General features: G+C 40.4%; 1 protein-coding gene across 8 annotated transcripts in view; it reads right to left on the bottom strand.

Moving 5' to 3' along the window:
- LOC123505626 overlaps nucleotides 1-21905 on the bottom strand; it is a 133543-nt gene that overhangs the window by 51439 nt on the left and 60199 nt on the right. For 3 of the 8 annotated variants that reach the window (XM_045257163.1, XM_045257165.1, XM_045257169.1), the window contains exon 2: nucleotides 637-865. The exons of the other annotated variants lie outside the window; for them this stretch is intronic. In XM_045257163.1, coding sequence (XP_045113098.1) covers nucleotides 637-789 — 153 coding nt within the window. In that variant the 5' untranslated portion in view covers nucleotides 790-865. The remainder of the gene's footprint in view (nucleotides 1-636; nucleotides 866-21905) is intronic. 8 annotated transcript variants of the gene reach the window in all.

The raw sequence follows: 21905 nt of genomic DNA, 5'->3' as shown, positions 1-21905 counted from the left end.
CAAATCCCGCAGAACTGCAAGAGGTCCTCTAACTGCCTTACCATTAAGGAGCTCAAAAGAAGAGAATCTGGTCCTGTCACTTGGCATCTCCCTCAAAGCGAACAAGGTGGCAGGAAGATAATGGTGCCACTCACGCGGTTTTTCAGAGCACAGTTTCTGGAGGCACGCTTTCATAGTGGAGTGGAACCTTTCCACTCTTCCGTTACCACTTGGATGGTAAGGTGTGGTGAAGAGCGGTTTTACTCCCAGAAGCTTATGGAGCTCACTCCTCAGTTGTGAGGTGAACTGCGTCCCATGGTCCGAGAGTATTTCTTGAGGGATGCCAACCCTGGAGAAGAAGGACAACAAGGCTTCTGCAATAGCAATAGAGGTTATTTCTCGGAGAGGTATGGCTTCTGGGAATCTGGTTGCAAAATCAATTAAAGTAACGATGGCCTTCAGATGATGGTGGAGACAAGGGACTCACGATGTCAATAGCCACTCTTGAGAACTGTTCAGTGATGATAAGTAGAGGCCGTAAAGGTACAGGGCGCACTCTTCCTTTTGCTGACATATGTTAACATTTATCACAAGACTTACAAAAAGCTGTGATGTCAGCTCCTACCCCAGGCCAATAGAAGTGGTGGTAAACCTTACCTCTAGTCTTCTTGTGGGAGAAGTGTCCTGACATTGGACCCTCATGGGCAAGAGACAGCACCAGGCGATGACACTCTGCAGGGATGACCAACGTCTTCTTTCCCACTTGTTCTTGGTTGCTAGAAGAATGGCACACTTGGTAGAGTAGTTCATCAGAAAACTCGAAGGAAAACTTCGAACCACTGCGAGTTACCTTTTCTTCACCAGTTGATGCCTTACGACAGAGAGCCTGAAGGGAGGAACATGAATTTTGCAGGCGAAAAAATTCCCGATGAGTAATGTTAATGGGTTGGAGTTCTGGTAGAACAAGGGGATGAATTTTTCGTGCCGCGCGGCTCCGGGTTTCAACTGCTTGAACCTACTCAGGGACAGGTGAAGAATGCCGAGGCAGACAAGACTTTTTCATGTTCTTGTCTGGTGTGCTCACTCCTTCCACATTACCAACCAGAACACTACAGAACTTGATTGGAGCACGAACAGCATCAACATAACCTTCGTAGAAGGGACAGCGAAGGTAGCATCGTATCTGAGGGAAGGAGTCCACTCTTCCTAAATAGTCAGAAACAAGAACTTTAGGACACTGGGAGACGTCTACATCGGGTAAGGCTTTCTCAGATACAATGACACAGGAACAGCCAGTGTCACGTATGGTAGATATTCTCGCTCCATTGATGGTGCCAGAAGAAAAGTAGAGATGAGTAGTAGGATCACTGAAGCAGAAACCCACCTTATGTGTCTCTGGTTAAGGAGTGCTACCAGTCCTGAACAAAGATGGATTTTGGGGACATCGAGGTTGAATGTGTCCTGGCTCCCCACAATTGTGACACCTTACGGGTGTGGAAGACTTCCTGGCTGGTGGAGGAGATCGGCGAGAAGCTTGGTTGGTAGTAGTTGGAGATGTAGGTGACGGCTTCTTATGTCCAGCTGGGGGGATGTGTTTCGGGTAAGCACGATGGGCATCTGCCCAAATATCTGCACGTTTGACAGCGTCGTCCAAGGTCTGCACATCGTTTTCTTTCAAGAAGGTTCTTATATCTGGAGAAATAGGGGCAAGAAACTGGTTCATAATTACAAAAGGTCTGAGTTTATGAAAATCTTCCCCCACGTCACAAGTGTCTATCCAGTTATCAAAATAGTGGCCAAGTTGAGTGGCAAACTGCTGGAATGTCTCACCAGGTTTGATCCAGACAGAACGAAACATGTGGCGATAATGCTCAGCGGACTGACTGAAGCTTCTAAGGAGGGAGAATTTAAGTTTAGGGTAGTCACAAATTAAGTCATCAGCCAAGGTAGTGTAGATTTCTGCTAGCTTACCAGAGAAAAGACCACCCAGTCGAATGGCGTAGTTGAGCAGGAGAGCAATGCGTTCAAAACATGTGAAGTAGGATGTCAGATCATCTCCTTCTTGATAGACTGGTAGAGAAGGTCGGGGAATAGTCCCACAATCCCCAGGCAAAATCACTGAATCTCGGTTTGTTCCTTGTTCTTGCAGTGACAGCTTCAGCTTTAATTCGGACATGGCAAGGGCATGTTCTCTTTCCTTTTCCTTCTCTTTCCTCTCTTCACTCTCTCTTTCTCATTCCTTTTGTTGTTCATCTTGTTGCAACGCTTGCTGAGTAGAAACAAACTCATGTAGCTCGTCATTCTCAAGTCCCATTTCTCTTCCCAACTCAACTAGCTCCTTGATAGAGGACATGACGAACACAACACCAAGAAAACACAGTAAAGGAAACAAAATAATCCATGAATAAAGGACGCCCAAGGAAGTAATATAGAAAAAATACATACGTCAGAGAAGAAAACTCCGCACCTGACAACACAGAAGGACTTTAACCAGAGTCTTTAAAGATGCAACTGATTAGAAACAAGCCCTCACAAGCCAACAGTCAAAAAATACTCACTTCCGAGCCTTGGACAATGAGCCGGGGAAGGTAACACTACCTGTCCCCCAATGATGACTGTTAGCACTCCACATACTCTACAACAGAGGGTCGAGAAGGCACAATCCTGTCAAGGTCGCCACTTGTGGAAGCTTGAGGCAGGTAACTCAAGAGATGGAAATAAACACTGCCTTCTTCCACTAAAAACCAGGGATGTGGCCTTCTCTACCAGAGCCGCAGAAAGTGGAGAAAACACAGGCACAATAACAAAGCACCACTTTAATGAACGAAAAGCACTCCTCCAACACACACTTGAACTATATGGATGTTGGTCGCCACTTAGAGAGGTAGCTGCTCTAGCGCTGGTACCACGCCCATCCACTTCACACACGGCCGTCCCTGGCAGCACCCAAGGAGAGGACGAGGAATGGAGCAGGGTGTAGGGGTGGAGAGTAGGTAGAGCGGTATCCAGCAGTGACTAGGATTGAATCAGGGGATGGATGCAGAACCACCAGCAAGCACGAGTAATATGGTGGTTCATTCAAAGGCTGGTTAGACACGGCTGCCAGGAGACTGGCTCAGGTCCCCCAAAGCGAGCGGTGAGCAGGGCTTTACGGGAGAGTAATTCTGGAGGCAGAGGTGAGTCTAGGTAGTGTTGACTCAGCCAGAGCTCAGGAGAATCTGCCTTCTTCGGTCTCGTCACCCAGGCGTCAGGTCGGAAGCTGGAATTCAGCGCAGGAGACGGTACCTCGAAGATCCGAAATGTGAAGCAAAGAGATAGCATAACAAAACGACTATCAATAAGCAAAACCATCAATACGAAAGAAGATAGTTCCAAAGTACCCCGATAGTTTCTGGCCTTGTTACCTTTAAAGTAACAAGCTGATAGTTTAACCTCTAGTTGTCTTCACAGCGCCCCTTACTTTTACTCCTCGGGTCTCTCGCCATGTTGCAGGAAGACAATTTTTGAATGAGAGTGGTATCAGAAGGACTTTGGAATTAACAGTTTCTACAATAATAGACAGCGAAGATAGTGATATTCTGGGCTCTAATATGGATATAGGAGGTTCAACCACCGATGGGGAGGACATTCCACCACCACCACCAGCAACTCCTATTGTATGTATTTTATATATGTTTTTGCAAAATATATACAAATTAGATCACTTTACGAACATTATGATTGAGAGAGAGGGAGAGAGAGAGGATACAAGGGGCCCGTTTTCTATTGCTCTTGCCAAGGCCGCTGGACCTGATTGGATGGAAGGCCACATACACCAATATCACCTCATTCAACCTGTGATATTTTGGTAACCATAGCATCTAGAGACTTCTGGTATTTTGCATTGCAAAGAAGAGTTGCTTGTGGGCAGAACACCACTTGTTCTCACTCGTTTATTGAATTTCCAAGTGTAATCAGTATGTGAATACAGGTAATTTTGTGTGTTTCTCACCAAACCTCCCGAGTTAGCGCAAGCTAAAAATCCAAACATCCCCGAGTTTTAGGGGTTAATTGTGATGAAACTGGCCTGTTTTGGAAAAAAAAAAAAAAAAAATGCCAAACATGATCTATATAACAAAGGAAGAGAAGCAGTTGCCAGGACACAAGCCCATGAAAGACAGGCTACTCTGCTTTAGTGCGCCAATGCTAGCATCGACTGCAAAATTAAACCACTGCTTTTTTTCTAAATTTGGGTTTGGCAATGGCTGGAACAAATTACCTGATTTATAGGTATCAATAGTCAAACTTTTTAATACTCAAATGGCCATTTGGAACGAATTAAGTTTGAGTATTGAGTCTTCACTGTATTTAGGTTTATCACTATACCATGTGCACAGTTAACTACACTACACTAAGACAGTCTCCACAAATACAAGTCACAGCCACGTCTTACAATCACTAAACTCTCTGTCTACCCGACAAGGCATCCTCTGGACCTTTGTCAGCAAAACTCACTGAAATGGTGATTGACTCGTACATTTAAGAACACTTTTTTTATGTTATGGCCTATAGTGCCTGTAGGTATACTTGAAGAGTATGGGAAGCACTGCCCAGCTTTGACCCATTAGTGGTGCAGGCAATTTTATTTATAGTGGTAAAGTAAGTCCTCGTTATATGGTAGTTCTTTATCCAGTAAATTCACAGTTACGGTATTTGGAAATTACTACCCTCGATTCGATATACGGTAAGAAAAATTCACAGATATGGTATCCGCTCATGTCATCCAAGAGGGCCCAGTTCGGGGGAGCAAGGGTGATGACGTCATCCACGCCACACCTCCCCGCCACTCACAGTACTGACTTTTAACTTGTCCACCCTTGGAGCCTGTTATCTCTTCCCCTCACCGCCCCCTTTTTTTTTAACTGCATTATGTATTATTTACATGCATTACTAATTAGATGAATGAATAAAATATTATAGGGTCTATTGTAAGCACAAATATATTCATAACAATCATGGCAAACACTTAAAGCTTACTACCAGCGGCGAACCATGCAGCAACTGATAAAGGGCACAGATGGGCCTAGCAACGAAGTAGACATCTACCATGAACTTGGAGTGGAATAAAGTAAGGCTAGAATGCGCACATGACTTCCCAGGCTTTGCTGAAGATGACATCGGTGCGATCAGAAATGACATAGTAAATCTGTGCCATAGGGCTGGCTTTGATGAAGTTGATGATGATAATGTTCAAGATCTTTTGGAAAGCCATGCTGAACCTCTCTCAAATGATGAACTTATAGAGCAAGACAAGGCATCACAGGAGATAGAAAAAGAGAGAGACGAGGAAGAAGAACCGGTGCGTGGCCTGGACATTAAAGCTCTTAGAGAATGTCTTGGTGGTATTGAAAAAGCTCTGAAAACCCTGAAGGAATGTGACCCAAATCCTGCTAGGAGTAGCAAAGTGGCTTATTGCGTAGAGAAAAGTGTCAAGATTTATCAAGAAATCTATGATGAAAAAACAAGAAAAACCAAACATTCCTCCATCTACTCGTTCTTCAAGCCAGTCAGACATGCCGTTCCTGTCACACCTGCCGACCCTGCTAGTGCTACAGCTGGCCCTTCCACATCCGCTACCAACGGTTCTACAGCTGGCCCTTCCTCCATATCCTCTTTCTTCAAAGCAGTGAAACGTGCCGACCCTGCTACAGCCGGCCCTTCCACATCTGCTTCTGACAGCGCAGACGACGTCGTCTTATCCTCGTCTGCCCACTCAGCAGAAGATGAGTTAGGACTGAATTCCCTACTGTCCCTTCGCCTCGGGAGGGACATCATCGGATAGAATACATGGCAAGTGAAAGGTAAATAAAAACATTTTCTGTTTATTTTTGTGTAATACTTAAATTTTTTTTTTTTTTTTTTAATGACTATTTTTATGTATTTTCATTTTTGTAGGGGTGATTTTTGACGTGCTGGAACGCATTCCCTATTATTACATGTTATAATGGGTTTGGTATACGGTAATTTCAATTTGCAGTAAGGTTTTCAGGAACGCATATGTACTCTATCACGAGGACTTACTGTACCCATATTAGGGCCCATATCACCACCCAAGCGCATCTTTGATGTAAGGCAATTACACCTCCACCTAGAACCTGGGTATCACGGTGATATGTAGGTACCGTATTTTACATCTTGTAAGACGCTGCATCTTGGAAGACGCACCCTAATATTTGAAAGAAATTTCTAAGAAAAAAAAGTCATTCTCATACAAAAACGCATTCACCATATATCCGACCACTGAATACAAAAACATCAGAAGCAAGGAGTCTGCAAGACACTATTGTTTCACCACTCATTACAAATTTGCTGGAGCGCTAACCACAAATTTAAAACTATGTACATAAAAACACCATACGTAAATACATATACACAGTGAAACAGTCCATCTCTTCTTGTTTTAGTGGCAGGCGACGGCATGTTTTGGACCTTTTGTTTACATTTCGGAATCACTTGTCCGATCGCCGAAACCGAACACGTCAGTGCTGCAGTCTGTATTTATTTTATTTTGCAGTCATGCTTCATAGGCTTTATCAATGTGAATACAATTCACAAGTGGAGTTTTGACTCTTGTTTGAATGAGTAAGCCACTTGGATGCTCTATCAATACAGGTATAAAGGCACCTGGCATGATGTGTGTGCGTTCGTGTGCATGTGTGTGTGTGTGTTGCAATGAGACGAGGGAGCGGCCCGTTTTCTCCACACGCTGAGTAGGCTGCAGGAAGGATTATGGTATTGTAAATACTTGTAACACCTAAGTACTGAGTTTACATAATATAAAAGGCTAAATTAAATGGTAATTAAGCTAACATCATAATGTAATAACTCAACATACAAATCCAGGTCGCTATCTGTCAAGTGTCCAAGCTCACTTGAGGTTGGATGCTGCCTTACAATACAACATTCATCTTGGAAGACGCACTAGTATTTTTCAGGGTATTTTTTTGGAAAAAAAGTGCATCTTGTAAGCCGTAAAATACGGTAACTTTAAACCACTTGAGAAATGACGTTTCAAGCGGCATGTGGTGGGATTTGAATCTCCAAATGGATGCAGATTCCAAATCAAATGCATTACAAATGCACTGATTACAAGAATTACAGATGCACTGATTGCAAGAATAAAAGTATTAACTAATTATAAATGCAAGAGGTAAAATATTGCTGTGCACACCCCCAATCCTCACAGCTATTGGGGCGGCTGCAGCGAAAACCAAGAGGGATTCATACATGTGTTGAGGCGAGGCAAGCCAGTAGCGATCACACCACACAGACATAGGGAAAAAAAAAAAAAACAAGGCACGTGACATTCACCACCACTTTATTATATGTCACAACACTGGTTGTCTCAGTACAATGCCAAGCAGGGTAGTCACAGGCACACTTTCACAACACTCTGGAGTGCAGGTAGAGACTTGGTCAGAGGTGCAGTGGGTAATACAGCCAGTCCAGGCTGGAGCTGGAATGCTGGTATCCTGCTATCTATGTCACCTCTGCACCTCTGTTCTGAAACCGTACGCCAGTTCATGCACTCGGATGATATATTTGAACTGTCTCACACATACACACACGCACACGCGGAAGCTGTTCACCGGTTCATACATTTGAATCATGTATTCACATCATCTCACACATGTATGCACACACGAGCATAAAGCCCAGGCTCTGTAAAACTACAACTACGTAAATACAACTAGGTAAATACATGCACGCACGGAGCGGCGCCGTCGAACAGGACACACGGATCTAAGCAGCTCACAGAGATACTACAAAAGGACTTGGACTCAGGCCTAGATGTATGTACAGGGGGAGAGAGGGCCATAGGTTCTCCTATCTCCAAATGAAATAAGTGTTAGATCACATATAGCTAAGGAATGAATAATGAGAGAGAGATGGAAACAAGCAGCGCTGCCAGGCACATGGCGGAATTAAAACATACGCAGAGTGAAAACCAACGCTTTATAGAAACCCCTATTGGTTTAAGGAAACTGACTGAAGATACTATGGAAAAGGATTTCTTGAGTTTCCGGGATGAACGAGGTATATGAGAAGGCTTATTAATGTAGAAAGAGAATTAAGATATATGAAGGAGGTGATGTCCAGTCTCATGGACAAACAAGACTGACTGCAAACAGAAAACACAGCCCTGAAACTGAGAGTACCTGAATGTGAAAAGGTCAGTGGAATAAACCAGGAATTAAAAGAGGAGATTCTAGAAATAAGGAAGCAAAACGACACTCTAAAAACCACATGCCAGAATTATGAAAGCTCTTTAAAGAGCTTGCAGGATAAAGTGCAAGACAGGATTACGGACAGGGCAAAAGGTGGTCTAGCTGATAACAAATAGAAAGAACTAAGAAATGAATGGAAACAGGAGCAAGAAGAAAAAGTCAAATTTTCAGAAGTGGTAAGGAGACCAATTCAGGAAAACACATAAGTCGCTGTAATAGAAGTTATCAAGGAAAAGGATTATATGGTGCAGGATGCAGTGGACAAGAAAAAAGCTTCGTTTTATGGGATGAGGGAAAGGAAAAACCCAAATAAATTCATAAGAGAACGTGAAGAAAGGGAAATGGCGAAAACTGTTATCAAAAGAGTACAAGACAGCACACAAGAATTTGACCTGGAGGTGGAGAAAGTGATTAGGCTGGGAAGGTATAGCGAAGGGGGTAAGAGACCAATGAAGGTGAAAATGAGATCTCAAGTGGCTGCAGAGGAAATTATGGCTAGAAAAGGGAAGCTGGCTGATGATGTTGATCACAAGGAAATATGGATAAATAGAGATAAGAACTAAGAGGAAAGGGAAAAGGAGATAGCGGTAAGAAGTGAAACTAAGGAAAAAAAAAAAAACAAGAAAAGGACAGAGATGGAGAAGAAGAATTTTTTGTGGAGGGTTCTGGATATGAGACTAAAGAAGTGGTACCTAAGGAAAAAAGAGGAGGTGTTGGAGGAGACAATAAATTAAGAGTGACTTATACTACTATAGATGGGTTGTTATCAAGCATATTGGAAGTTCGGGATCATTTGAAAGAGAAAAAGCCGGATGTAATGTGCATCGTTGAAACAAAACAGAAAAAAGAGATCCATGTCAACTTTAAAGAGGAAGGATATAATACCTGGAGGAGGGACAGGAAGGATAAATGGGGAGGAGGAGTGTTAACAATGGTTCGTGATAATATACGTGTGGAGGATGTGCAATATGGTGAGGACAAGGTGGAAGTAATGGGAGTAACAATCAGAACAAAAGATTTGAAGAAAAGAAAAATTATAGTTACATATAGTGCATCTGAGTAGGAAGGGTGTGGATGTGCTGAGTGGATGTCTGGAGGGGGGAGTTGGGATGGAGTGTAGGGAGTGAGGTAGCAAATACATTCCAGAAGAAAGATGTTAGACATAAATTAGATAGGATAAACAGAGATTGTGAAAAGATTAAGAAAGATTTCCAGGTGCAAATAGGAGAGAATAACATTAGGATTCCAAATAAGGAGACAGCATCTAGGAAGGTAGCAGGACTTATGTTTTTATGTAAATGCCAGGAGTCTTAGGAACAAAAAGGACGAGTTATCTAGTTATATAGTTCAGGAGGACTTAGATGTTGAATGTGTCACAGAGGCATGAGTAAATGAGGAAAAGTTTAAGGAAAATAGGAAAGAATATGAAGTAGATGGATACATTATGTATTTACACCAAAGAATTGGTAGGATAGGTGGAGGAGTAGTTATCTATGTAAAAAATTCCTTCATTTCCAGTCAGGTTAATGGTATTAAGGTAGTTAACAGAGTAGAGTCCTTATGGCTGGATGTTAGAGTAAACAAAAGTAAGGTTATTAAAGTAGGAGCTTTTTATAGACCACCTAACCAGTCAGCAGATGTAGACAACCTTATGGTAGATGAGATAAATAGGGGGTGTACTAGTCAGTCAATTATCTTAGGGTTTTTAATCTTAAGTCAGTAAACTGGGAGAGGATGATAGGAGATGCTAGTGAAAATAAGTTTATGGAAAGTTTTCAGGATAACTATTTAGTGCAGATGGTAGATAAACCTACTAGGGAGAGGAAGGTTTTAGACATAGTACTAACAAATATTGAGCATTGTTTAAAGGAAGTTGAGGTAGGAGAGACTTTAGCAAACAGTGACCATCATATAATTAGATTTATCATTAATTCCAGTAGGGATAATATAGTGAATAAGACTAGAGTCCCAAACTATCAGAAAGGCAATTATGGTAGGTTACGTCAGTTATTAGGAGAGGTAAACTGGGAAGATAGTTTTGGAAATAAAACTGCACAGGATATGTGGGATACTTTTAAGGTTGTAGTAAAGGGTATAGTGATGCAGTGCATCCCTTACAAAGATATAAGGCAGAGAAACAGGAAGCCATTATGGTGGACTCACGAGATAGGTAGACAGATCAGAGAGAAGAAGAGGGCATAAAGAGAGTTGCAGAAAAGTGGGGAAGATGTAGATTTGATTAGGTACAGACAGGTCAGGGATGATTCGAGTAAGGTTATAAAAAAAAGTAAAAGGCAGGCAGAGATAAAACTAGCTAGAGCTGGGAGTAAAGATCCCAAAAAACTATATAGTTATTACAAGTTCAGTGATAAAAGAAATAAGGATAGAATTGGACCACTCAGAAAAGATGGTGTAGTAGTGGATCAAAATGAAGACATAGTAAAATTATTGAATGAACAATTTTCTTCAGTACAGTAAGGTCCCGAGTTACGTCAGAGTTACGTTCCTGAAACATGACGTAAGTCGATTTTGTACGTAACTCGAGTTTTTGTACTTTCAAAGCATATTATCAAGTTTTCAACCAATAATTTTTTATGGTTATTCAGGTAAGTAAAAGGTTATATTGTTATATTGGTATATTATTTACAACTATGTAGGAATATATTGATTAGGGCCGCGAACGCGAAGGACTGCAGGTTGCCGAGAGGGGCGGCCTGAGGCCGCCAGGAGGGTGGGCAGGTCAAATGCTGTGGCGCCCAGGGCAGACAGCTGGGAGCTTTGTGGAGTGCGGTAGGAGTAGAAGCGTTATATAAGTAAAAGGTTATATTGTTATATTATTTACAAGTATGTAGGAATATGAAACACAAGCTTGTTTTTGTTGTTGATTAAGGCTGCGAACACGAAGGACTGCATGTTGCCAGAGGGGTGGATGCCTGAGGCCGCCAGGAGGGTGGGCAGGTCGAATGTTGTGACGCCCAGGGCGGACAGCTGGGAGTGTAGTGCAGTGTGGTGGGAGTAGAAGCGTGGGCAGCGGGGCAGGAAATGCAATAGGAAAGGGCAATAGGGATCAGTAGACAGGCGCAGACGGTGCAAGTGAGCTGCGAGTGTCGTGTGGCCCAGGCGAAGGCTCCGGAGTTGTTATTGTTGTGATAGGTGCGTGAGCCCTCAAGGTCGCCAACCTGTTGTCATGGTAACGGGCTTTCCATTTTCTTCTTCACTCCCTTACACACAGCTGCTGCCTCCCTTCTCATGTCTTTTAATTATTTCCACTTTTTCTTGTAGTGTAATGGTTTTCCTTTTCTTAGCATCACTGCTATCACTCAGGAGTTTTCTTTTTGGTGCCACTGAGCAAGATACTAAGATAGTCAGCAAACACAGATGTAGGAACACTCTTGCCAGGGGCGACGGTGTGGTGGAATTGAGGTACGTAGAGTGTTATTGTATTTAAGCGTGAGGTGGGCGGTGTGGCGGGTAACCACTAGTGACGCCTGGCGGCCAACAATAACAATAAACCCCGCGCTTTACGATTTATAAATTTTCAATTTTTAAATCTTAAATTGCCTTATAGTGGACTGACGTAAGTGCGAGTTTGAGGTAACTCGAGACCGACGTAACCCGGGACCTTACTGTATTTACTAGGGAAAGAATAGGAAATCCTGTTACAAACAGTGCGACGAGTAGTTTCAGAGCTTTAGAAAATATTTATATAAAACCGGGAATTATTAGGAAATTTATTCTTGAACTAGACGATAGGAAAGCTAGTGGTCCTGATGAGCTACATGCCAGAGTACTTAGGGAGGGTGTAGACAGTATTTCTGAAGCACTTAAGTTAATCTTTGAAAGATCACTTAGGTTTGCTGAGATATCTCAGGACTGGAAGTTAACTAATGTTACTCCAATATTTAAAAATGGTAGGAAGGATGATGCGAATAATTATAGACCGATCAGTTTAACTAGTATAATATGTAAGATACTAGAGAAAATCATTAAGGGTAGTATTTGGGAGCATTTAAATGAGAATAGATTAATTAGAGATACCCAACATGGCTTTAGATCAGGGAGGTCCTGTCTTACAAATTTGCTCGATATCTTAGAATATATTACCAAGGAGTTAGATGATGGAAATAGCATAGATATTATATATCTAGATTTTAACAAGGCGTTTGATAAGGTACCGCATAGGAGGCTAGTGTACAAATTGAGACTACATGGGACAGGGGGTAGGTTAGTTGATTGGATTAGTGAATGGCTTTCTGATAGGAAACAGAGAGTAGTATTAAATGGGGCAATGTCTGAGTGGAAGGAAGTGGTTAGTGGGATACCCCAAGGATCAGTGCTAGGACCTCTTCTTTTCTTGGTGTACATTAATGATTTAGATATAGGAATTAGTAGCAAAGTATCAGTTTGCAGATGATACTAAGATAGCATGTGCAGTACAGGGTGAAAAGGACAATTACAAAATACGAGACCTGGACAGGCTGATAGCATGGGCAGACAGGTGGCAGATAGAGTTTAATTCTAAAAAGTGTCAGGTTATGCATTTAGGTAAAGACAACACAAACTTTAGCTATGAGATGGAGGGATGTTGGCTAGAGGCAGTAGAGGAGGGAAAGGATTTAGGAGTAGTGATAGACAGGACTATGAAATTTTCAAAGCAATGTTTAGAAGCAAGAAATAGGGCAAATAGGATCCTGGGGTTTATAAATAGAAATGTTAGTTATAAAAGTAAGGAAGTGGTGCGTAGCTTATATAATTCCTATGTTAGGCCCCATTTAAAAAATTGCATACAGACCTGGTCACCCAATTATAGGCAGGATATCAACATGTTAGAAGCAGTTCAGAGAAGAGCAACTAGGATGATACCAGCATTAAAGCGCCTGGAGTATAGAGATAGATTAAAGGAATTAAACATGTTTTCATTTGAGAGGAGATGTATAAGAGGGGATATGATAGAGTTATTTAAAATGTTCTCAGATACAAACTACATAGATGTGAGATCTTTCTTTACCTTAGAGGAGGGAAGTTGGACTAGAAATCATGGCAGGAAGATTAGAAAGCAAGGCTGCAGGTTAGATATAAGAAAATATTTCTTTAGTCATAGGGTGGTAGACTTCTGGAATGCATTGCCAGAGAGGGTTGTAAATAGCACTAGTTTGACAATGTTTAAAAACAGATTAGATAAGCACTTAAATTTATTAGATTTATAATTATGTATAGCACTGCATGATAGTTTTTATAAGAAATTTACTATAGTTAAACAAGACATGATCCCCATGTATGGGGATCACAGATTGTAGAGAAATTCACTGCAGGACTTAGCCCTATTAATGGGCCAAATATTTAGAATTAGTATATAATGTATTGTGTACTTGTAAGTGTATCTTTAAGTACTGATGACGAAGTTGCTGTGCAACTGATACAGGATAACCTAGATGGGCCCTGGTGGCCCTTTGTTATCCTATTATTTATGTTATGTTATGTTATGTTATGTTATATGTTCCACCAAAGACTAATACATGGGGATCAGAAGAGCATAAAGATATATAAAGAGAGGTGATAAAGTGCCTAGATAACATGATAAGAAGAGATAGAAGAGTACTCTTAGTTGGAGACTTTAACTGTAAAAAAAATAAACTGGAGAGAGATGGAAGTAATGGATAATGCTGGACAGTGGAGTGAGAAAGTGTTACAGTTGACTATGGTTAATACAATGGACCAGTGGGTGGAGTAGTCAACAAGGCACAGGGGGGAAGAAGAACCATCGTTGCTTGACCTAGTTTTCACAAAGAAACCAAAGTCCCCTCCAATCATACAATACCTTAGTCCAATGGGGAAAAGTGATCATGTGACATTAGAGGTGCAAATGCAGGAGGAAGATGAGATAAGTTACAGAGAGGACTTTAAAGGAGAGAGATTAAATTATGTAAGAGCGGATTTTGAAAAATTAACGACCTATTTTGCTGATATTGAGTGGAGTAATATTATGTGCAGGAAGACTGTACAAGATAAATATGACATATTCTTACAGAAATACAATGAAGGAGTAAAAAAGTTTGTTCCTGTTTATAGAGTTCAGAAAAAAATACATGCTTGGTACAATGCTAGATGTATACATGCAAAAGAGGCAAAGGATAAAGCGTGGAAGAAACTCTTAAAGCAGGGAAATGACTATAATAGTCGGCAGTACAAAGATACTAGAAATTAATATATTAGAGTAAGGAGAGAGGAACAAAGAAAGTTTGAGAAGGATGTAGTGGATAAAAGCAAGGATGAACCAAAGCTTTTCTACAAGTTTACAAACGGTAAAACAAAGAATAGGAAACAATTGAAAAAATAATAAAAGAAGGGAAGACATACCAAACAGAAAAGGGAACGTGTGAAATAATGAATGTAAGCTTCAAAACAGTGTTCACTGCAGATGATGATTTCACAGAACCTAACAGGACCCTGGATTGCAATGGATTACAGGAGACTGAAGTGCACAAACAAGATATTGGAAGATTACTGGATAAGTTGGAAGTCAGAAAAGCAATGGGACCAGATGGTGTATCAGGCTGGGTGTTCAAAGAATGTAAAGAGCAATTACTGGATCCAATTTAGGAAATAATTAAAAGTTCAATAAATGAAGGAAAGTTCCACTAGAGTGGAAGAGTGCCAACATAATACCGATATTTAAAGGAGGAAAGGCAACTGAACTACTAAACTACAGACCAGTGTCACTTACAAGTGTTGTAGGGAAGTTATGTGACATAATTATCAAACAAAAATGGGTAAAATTTCTAGAAGAGGAGCAAGTCATATCAAGCAGACAATTTGGGTTCAAGACAGGGCGATCATGTGTATCAAACTTGTTGAGCTTCTACTCGAGAGTTATTGCAGGACTTGAAAACAGAGATGGATGGGTAGACACAGTATACCTGGACATTAAAAAGGGTTTTGATAAAGTCCCACACAGAAGACTTCTTTGGAAACTAGAGTACACAGGAGGACTGCGTGGAACCTTGCTCGAATGGACAAGAGATTATTTGAAGGATAGGGAAATGAGAACTGTGATTAGAGATACTCGTACATACTCATCTTGGGGTAAAGTAACTAGCAGAGTGCCACAAGGGTCAATGTTAGCCCACATTATGTTTCAAGTTTATGTAAACAACATTCACATTGGGATAAAGTTATATAAATTTATTCGCTGATGATGCAAAGTTGCTCAGAGTTATCAAAACCAGAGAGGACTGTCTGCTGTTGCAGGAAAATTTAAACAAGATCTATGAATGGAGCAAGAAGTGAAAATTGGAGTTTAATGCCAAGAAATGCCACATAATGGAACTAGGAAAGAGTAAGAGAAGATCAGCATGGAACTATTTGATGGGGGAGAAGCAAATAATGAAGACTAAAGAGGAAAAAAATCTTGGAGTGATCATACAAGAAAATCTGAGCCCTGATAAACACATAAGCAAGATATTTGGACTATCATATAAGATGTTGACTAATATAAGAGTGGCACTTCATTACATGGATAAAGATACGATGAAAAAAAATCATCACAAGCATGATATGCCCAAGGCTGGAAAGTGCAGCAGTGGTATGGTCTCTGAGCTCTAAAAAGGATATAAGAAAATTGGAAAGGATACAGAAGATTGCTACTAAGATGGTGCCAGAATTAAAGGACCTAACATATGAAGAACGATTGAAGGAAATGGGACTGCCAACCTTAAAAGATAGAAGAGAACGGGGGCACCTAATAACAATGTATAAGATAGTAAATGATGTTGAAAAAATAGACAAAGAAGACCTGGTGCTGTTGGCGGAAGAGGATGGAAAGACAAGAGGACAAGAAAAGATCAGGATAAGGCAGTGTGTGAAAGATATTGGAAAATACAGTTTTCTACAGAGAACAGTGGAAAAATGGAATGCACTGGATAATGGAATTGTTACAGCACATAGTGTGCATAACTTTAAAGAAAAACTAGATAAATGGAGATATGGAGACAGGACACTATGAGCCCTGCTCAAACCCTGTACAATACAACTAGGTAAATACACACACACGCATGCACACATGCACAACACTATGTTAATATTAAATGTATGTCTATTATTATACAGCTAAAATTACATATATGTAATCTAATAACTAGAGATTCCCACACTGAACTTGTGGGAGCAGATGTTGACCTCAGCATGGTCCCCTGTTGGAAGTGAATGTGAAGCAAAAAAAGGAATGTGAACTTATAGGGACTTTTTGCTGACATTAGCCCCATTCCCCATTGCGGGGAATGTTTACTAAGTCAGAGAGGATGATTGTTACCCTATATCAGTCCTGAGTAACTTGCCCTTTCAGCAATCTGGACTTGCTCTCGGGGGTACTGGCAGGTACCTATGGCAAAGGAGTCCTGAGAAGTCATTGCATTTAGCACACCAACAGGAAATACCAGTGGTTGTGCATGCTGTTTGGTCTGAAGTCTGCGCCACTTACATTTCAGTGGACGATAAATACGTTATTTGCAAGTAAGAAGAAAGGATAAGTTTGGAGGAAGTTGAAACAACAGTGGAGGATATACAGAATAGTTTAGATAAACTAGAAGTAAAGAAAACAATGGGATCTGATGGGATATCAAACTGTGTTTTAAAAGAATGCAGTTCACAGCTAGCTAAGGTGATCTACAATATCATCAGCACCACCTTGTTAGAAGGAACTTTACTCAAGAACAGGAAACAGACAGATATTATCCCAATTTTCAAGGCAGGGAACAAGGTAAACCTGTTAAAACGGTTAAATTATCAACCGGTATCAGTGACGTGTGTGGTAGTAAAACTTTACGCCAGGAATAATCAAGAACAGGTAGGTGAAATTCCTGGAAGAGAACAGAGTGATAACAGAAAAACAATTTGGGTTCCAGGAAGGGAAATCCTGTACAATAAATTTCTTAATTTTTACTCAAGAATAGTGGATATAGTGAATGAGAGAGACAGATGGTCTGGTTACATATACTTGGAATTAAAAATAGTTTTTAATTAAGTACCATACAAAAGGTTAATAAGGAAACTGAAAAGTATAGGAAGATTGGGGGATCATTATTAAGGTAGATGACTGACTTTTTGATGGGTACAGAAATGAGGACAGTTGTCAGAGGTGAAAAGTCAAACTGGAGAGAAGTAATAAGTGGAGTTGCGAAAGGTTCAGTAATAGCACCAATCATGTTTGCTGCTTATATTAAAAACATGCTGGAAAGAGTAACTAGCTACATAAGTCTCTTTGCTAATGATGCAAACATCATGAGGAGAGTCTCAAATCAGGAGGATAGTGAAACACTAATCATGACTTATTGAAAATACATGAATGGTCGATGAAATGGAACATGGAGTTTAATGTAGCATGATGGAATTTGGAAGGAGTGCTAGGAGAAAATAGGAACTTACTACCTGGGAAATGAAAAAATTAATAAAAGGAGAGAAGAAAAGTACCAGGGAGTAACCACTTCTAACAGCATATTGTTAGAAAAGCATATTAACAAGATCACAAGAGAAGCCTATAAGCTACTTAGAAATATCAGAGCAGCATTTACATACATCGATGAAGATATGAGCTACACGATTTCTTACAAATTAAGAGTTGTAGAATATGCCAAGGAGTATGGGAATAGAGCAGCAGCAAGGGGTTTTGGGCCACCACCCTGCGTCTTATATGCGGAAATAATTATACGTGTCTGGCGACAGCAAGAACAACTGAAGAGTGCAAAGAAAGGTAACCATTACCTTCGTTGTCTAGCCCCACATTAGCCAAAACTAGAGGTTGACATAAAGATACATTACAGGCATGCTTTGCATGCCTGTAATGTGCTGTGAGATTGCTATCAAGAATATATGCTTAAATACACTAAAAACTTTTTTCCCTGAATCTGACCTGCTAAAATGGGGGTGCATCTTATATGCCAGTGTGTCCTATATGTCAAAACACAGTATATATATATATATATATATATATATATATATATATATATATATATATATATATATATATATATATATATATATATATATATATATATATATATATATATATATATATATATATATATATATATACAGTGGTACCTTGACATACGATCACCCTAACATACAATTTTTTTTATATATGACGAAAAATTTGATATAATTTACGCCTTGAAATACGACGATATTTTTAAGATACGATTAGCCATCAGCAGGTAGCGCAGCGATCACTCAGCTACCCATGTCCACCTGAACATTCAGCCCACGTTGTGTATCATTGTTCATCCTTTGTGCATGTATGCGTCTGTGCTCCTCGGCAGTGTGTATTTTTTATTAAGTTTTGTGAACTCATGGGTCCCAAAAGTAATAGTTTGGCGAGAAACACACAAAATAGCCTGTATTCACATACTGCTTACACTGTTGTCGCTTGTTCTGATACCACTCTCATTCAAAAGTTGTCTCCCCGTAACATGGTGAGAGACCCGAGGTATTAAAGTAATGCTCGTGGGAGAGGTGGCGGAATCAGACACAGTGAAATCACTCGCTACCACCCTCCATCGTTGGTGACACAGTGACGTAGAGCATATGTTTACTCCTGCCCACAAGCAACTATTCCTCTTTGCAATGCATAAAACCAGAAGTCTCTAGATGTCATGGTTACCAAAATATCACAGGTTGAATGAGGTTTTCGTGGCCTTGGCTAGAGCACGAGAAAACGGGCCCCTTGTATCCTCTCTCTCTCTCTCTCTCTCTCTCTCTCTGTCGCCTGTTCTGATACCACTCTCATTCAAAAGTTGTTTCCCCGTAACATGGCGAGAGACCCATGGTATAGAAGTAATGCGTGTGGGAGAGGTAGCGGAATCAGACAATGAAATCACTGTCGATCGCTCCTACCATTTATCGTTGGTGACACAGTGACGTAGAGCATATGTTTACTCCCGATGAGTGTTGCCAGCTCACAAGCAGAGAAAACGGGAAGAAAATAACCAAAATATAACCGTAAAAAGCCTAAACATCTATCGACGTGCCCCGTGCCTTGAGTGATGAATGTCTATCGGTGTCCTGAGTTTTGCGGGTTAAGTTGTTATTTTGAGCAATATCGTTAATTTATATCATGCATACAATAAACATTGTATTTATCTTATATTAAATCTATATTTGGTTGGTATCTAAAGCATATTATTTATTATTTTTTTTGGGTGTGGGGTAAATTCATATCACAAGAACTAATTAATTGTATTTCCACTAATTTCTATGGGAAAAATTGATTTGATATACAATTTTTTTTATATACAACGATCGTCACGGAACGAATTAAAATCGCATGTCGAAGTACCACTGTATATATAAACAGTAAGTCCTCATTATACGGTACATATGCATTCCTGAAAACCTCACTGCAAATCAAAATTACTGCATCACCCCTACACACATGAAAATACATAAAAATAGTCATACAAAATAATGTAAAGTACGTACTGTGCAAAGAAAATAAACAGAAAAAATTTTTATTTACCTTTCACTCACCACATATTCTATCAAATGATGTCCCTCCCGAGGCTAGGAGTAGCAAAGTGGCTCATGACGTCTAGAAAAGTGTCAGAATTTATCAAGAAATCTATGATGAAAAAACAAGAAAAACCAAACAGTCCTCCATCTACTCGTTCTTCAAACCAGTCAGACAAGCCGTCCCTGTCACACCTGCCAACCCTGCTGCAGTTGGCCCTACCACATCCACTGCCGATGGTTCTACATCTGGGCCTTCCTCCATATCCTCTTTCTTCAAACCAGTGAAACGTGCCGACCTTGCTACAGCTGGCCCTTCCACACCTGCTTCCGACAGTGCAGACGACGACGTCTTATCATCGTCTGCCCACTCAGCGGAAGATGATTAAGGGGTGAAATCCCTACTGTCCCTTAGCCTTGGGAGGGACATCATCTAATAGAATACATGGCGAGTGAAAGGTAAATAAAAACATTTTGTTTATTTCTTTTGCACAGAACTTCACATATTTTTTCTTTTATGACTATTTTCATGTATTTTAATTTCTGTAGGGGTGACTTTTGACATGCTGGAATGCATTCCCTATTATCACACATTATAATGGATTCAGTATATGGTAGTTTCGGTTTGCTGTAAGGTTTTCAGGAATGCATATGTACCGTATAACGAGAACTTACTGTACTTAAATATACGTATATACAGTAAGTCCTCGTTTTACACTAGAAATGCATTCCTCAAAAAGCTATTGTAAACCGAAATTAGTGTAAATCGAACCCATTTTAACATGTATTAGATAGATAGGAATACGTTCCGGCTCAGTATGAAAGTCAATCGAAAAAAGTAAACAAACATCCATCTCAACCTTCAAGGTTTCAATAATAGACAGGGCGTTTTCTGAAATGAGGCTCAACGAGAGTGGGGCATGCTGGCGTGTTTGGCTGTCTATCCAAATTTTAAGCAAACCCTCCATCCAATCCACAATGGGTTCCCGATGTTTTGTCAGCAATTTTACCTGCAGGCTTGAAGCATTAGCTGCTGCCTCCTTAACACTTGAAGCATTCCTCAAAACAGTAGCAACTGCTGACTGGTAAATTCAGGGAACGGCTTATAGCTGACAAGCCTTCCCCAAGTTCTTTTCTCTTGACTATATCAAGCTTCGTTTCCAACGTTAAACTTTTTCTGGCTCGTTCAACCTTACCCATTTCTTCACCAAGATCCAAATTACTTTTCAGTGACATTTTGGACAGGAATTGGTCTTAAATGCAGAGAATAATGTAAGTAAATCACCGAGCACAGTCTCACTGTTATTCGTCATGGTGGTCCGAAAGTGACTGGTATGTTGTTGGTCGGTCGCAGTGCAGCGCCACAATCACAGGCGGCGGGAATTTCAAATATCGTATGTGCGATTTTTTTATTGTAAATTGAAAAAATGGTAGTAATTGTCAATTATTGTATCTGTGAATTTATCGTATACTAAAATAGTGTAAAACATCTTGTTGTCACTTAAAACATATTAAAAAACCATAAAACAAACTATAGGAAACGTAAAACAGCCAAAATTATTTTTTGAACTAAGGTTTTTGTTACTACACATACTATTACCCATAATTATTAATTATTGCTTAAACCTCCCACCCCACAGCAAAGTTACATAATGTCCATTAGCTCGCAAGAGAACAACGAAAGATAAGAACTTGAGTTCCCCTTTCCGTTCTCTAAGAAAAGGTGCACGGACCATTTTCTATAACCCCTCGGTACCAGCCAGCCTTCCCCCACAATTCATTCGCTTCTTTGCTGCCATAGTGGTTACATGTGTTACCTTAGCTCGCTTACTGCCAGCTTTTCGTACTTTTCTGCGGCTTTTGGGTTGCCACCTTGCTCTTGTCTTCAGTTAGAGCCTTGGTTAAGTGCAAGATCATGGTAAGGCTGTGTGGTAAGTGCTCTAGATCGTTACCATCTTGGTCTGTGGACCCTCATGAAGATTGTTTGTCATGTAGAGTCAAGTCTTGCAGTCTCACGTCTCGGTGTGAAAAATGCATTTCTTTGTCTCACGATGAGTTTCTCAGGTTTCTGGAGAATGTAAAGGTGCATAGGGAAAAAAGGAAGTCTTCACCTGGGAAGCGCAAGGCTCAGAGTTCCCAACAATTACACAAACGTATGTG

The sequence above is a fragment of the Portunus trituberculatus genome, chromosome 18 (assembly GCF_017591435.1).
Source record: "Portunus trituberculatus isolate SZX2019 chromosome 18, ASM1759143v1, whole genome shotgun sequence".
Lineage (NCBI taxonomy): Eukaryota > Metazoa > Arthropoda > Malacostraca > Decapoda > Portunidae > Portunus > Portunus trituberculatus.
The sequence above is the reverse complement of the archived record's forward strand: the minus strand, read 5'-3'. Positions and strand labels throughout refer to the sequence as shown.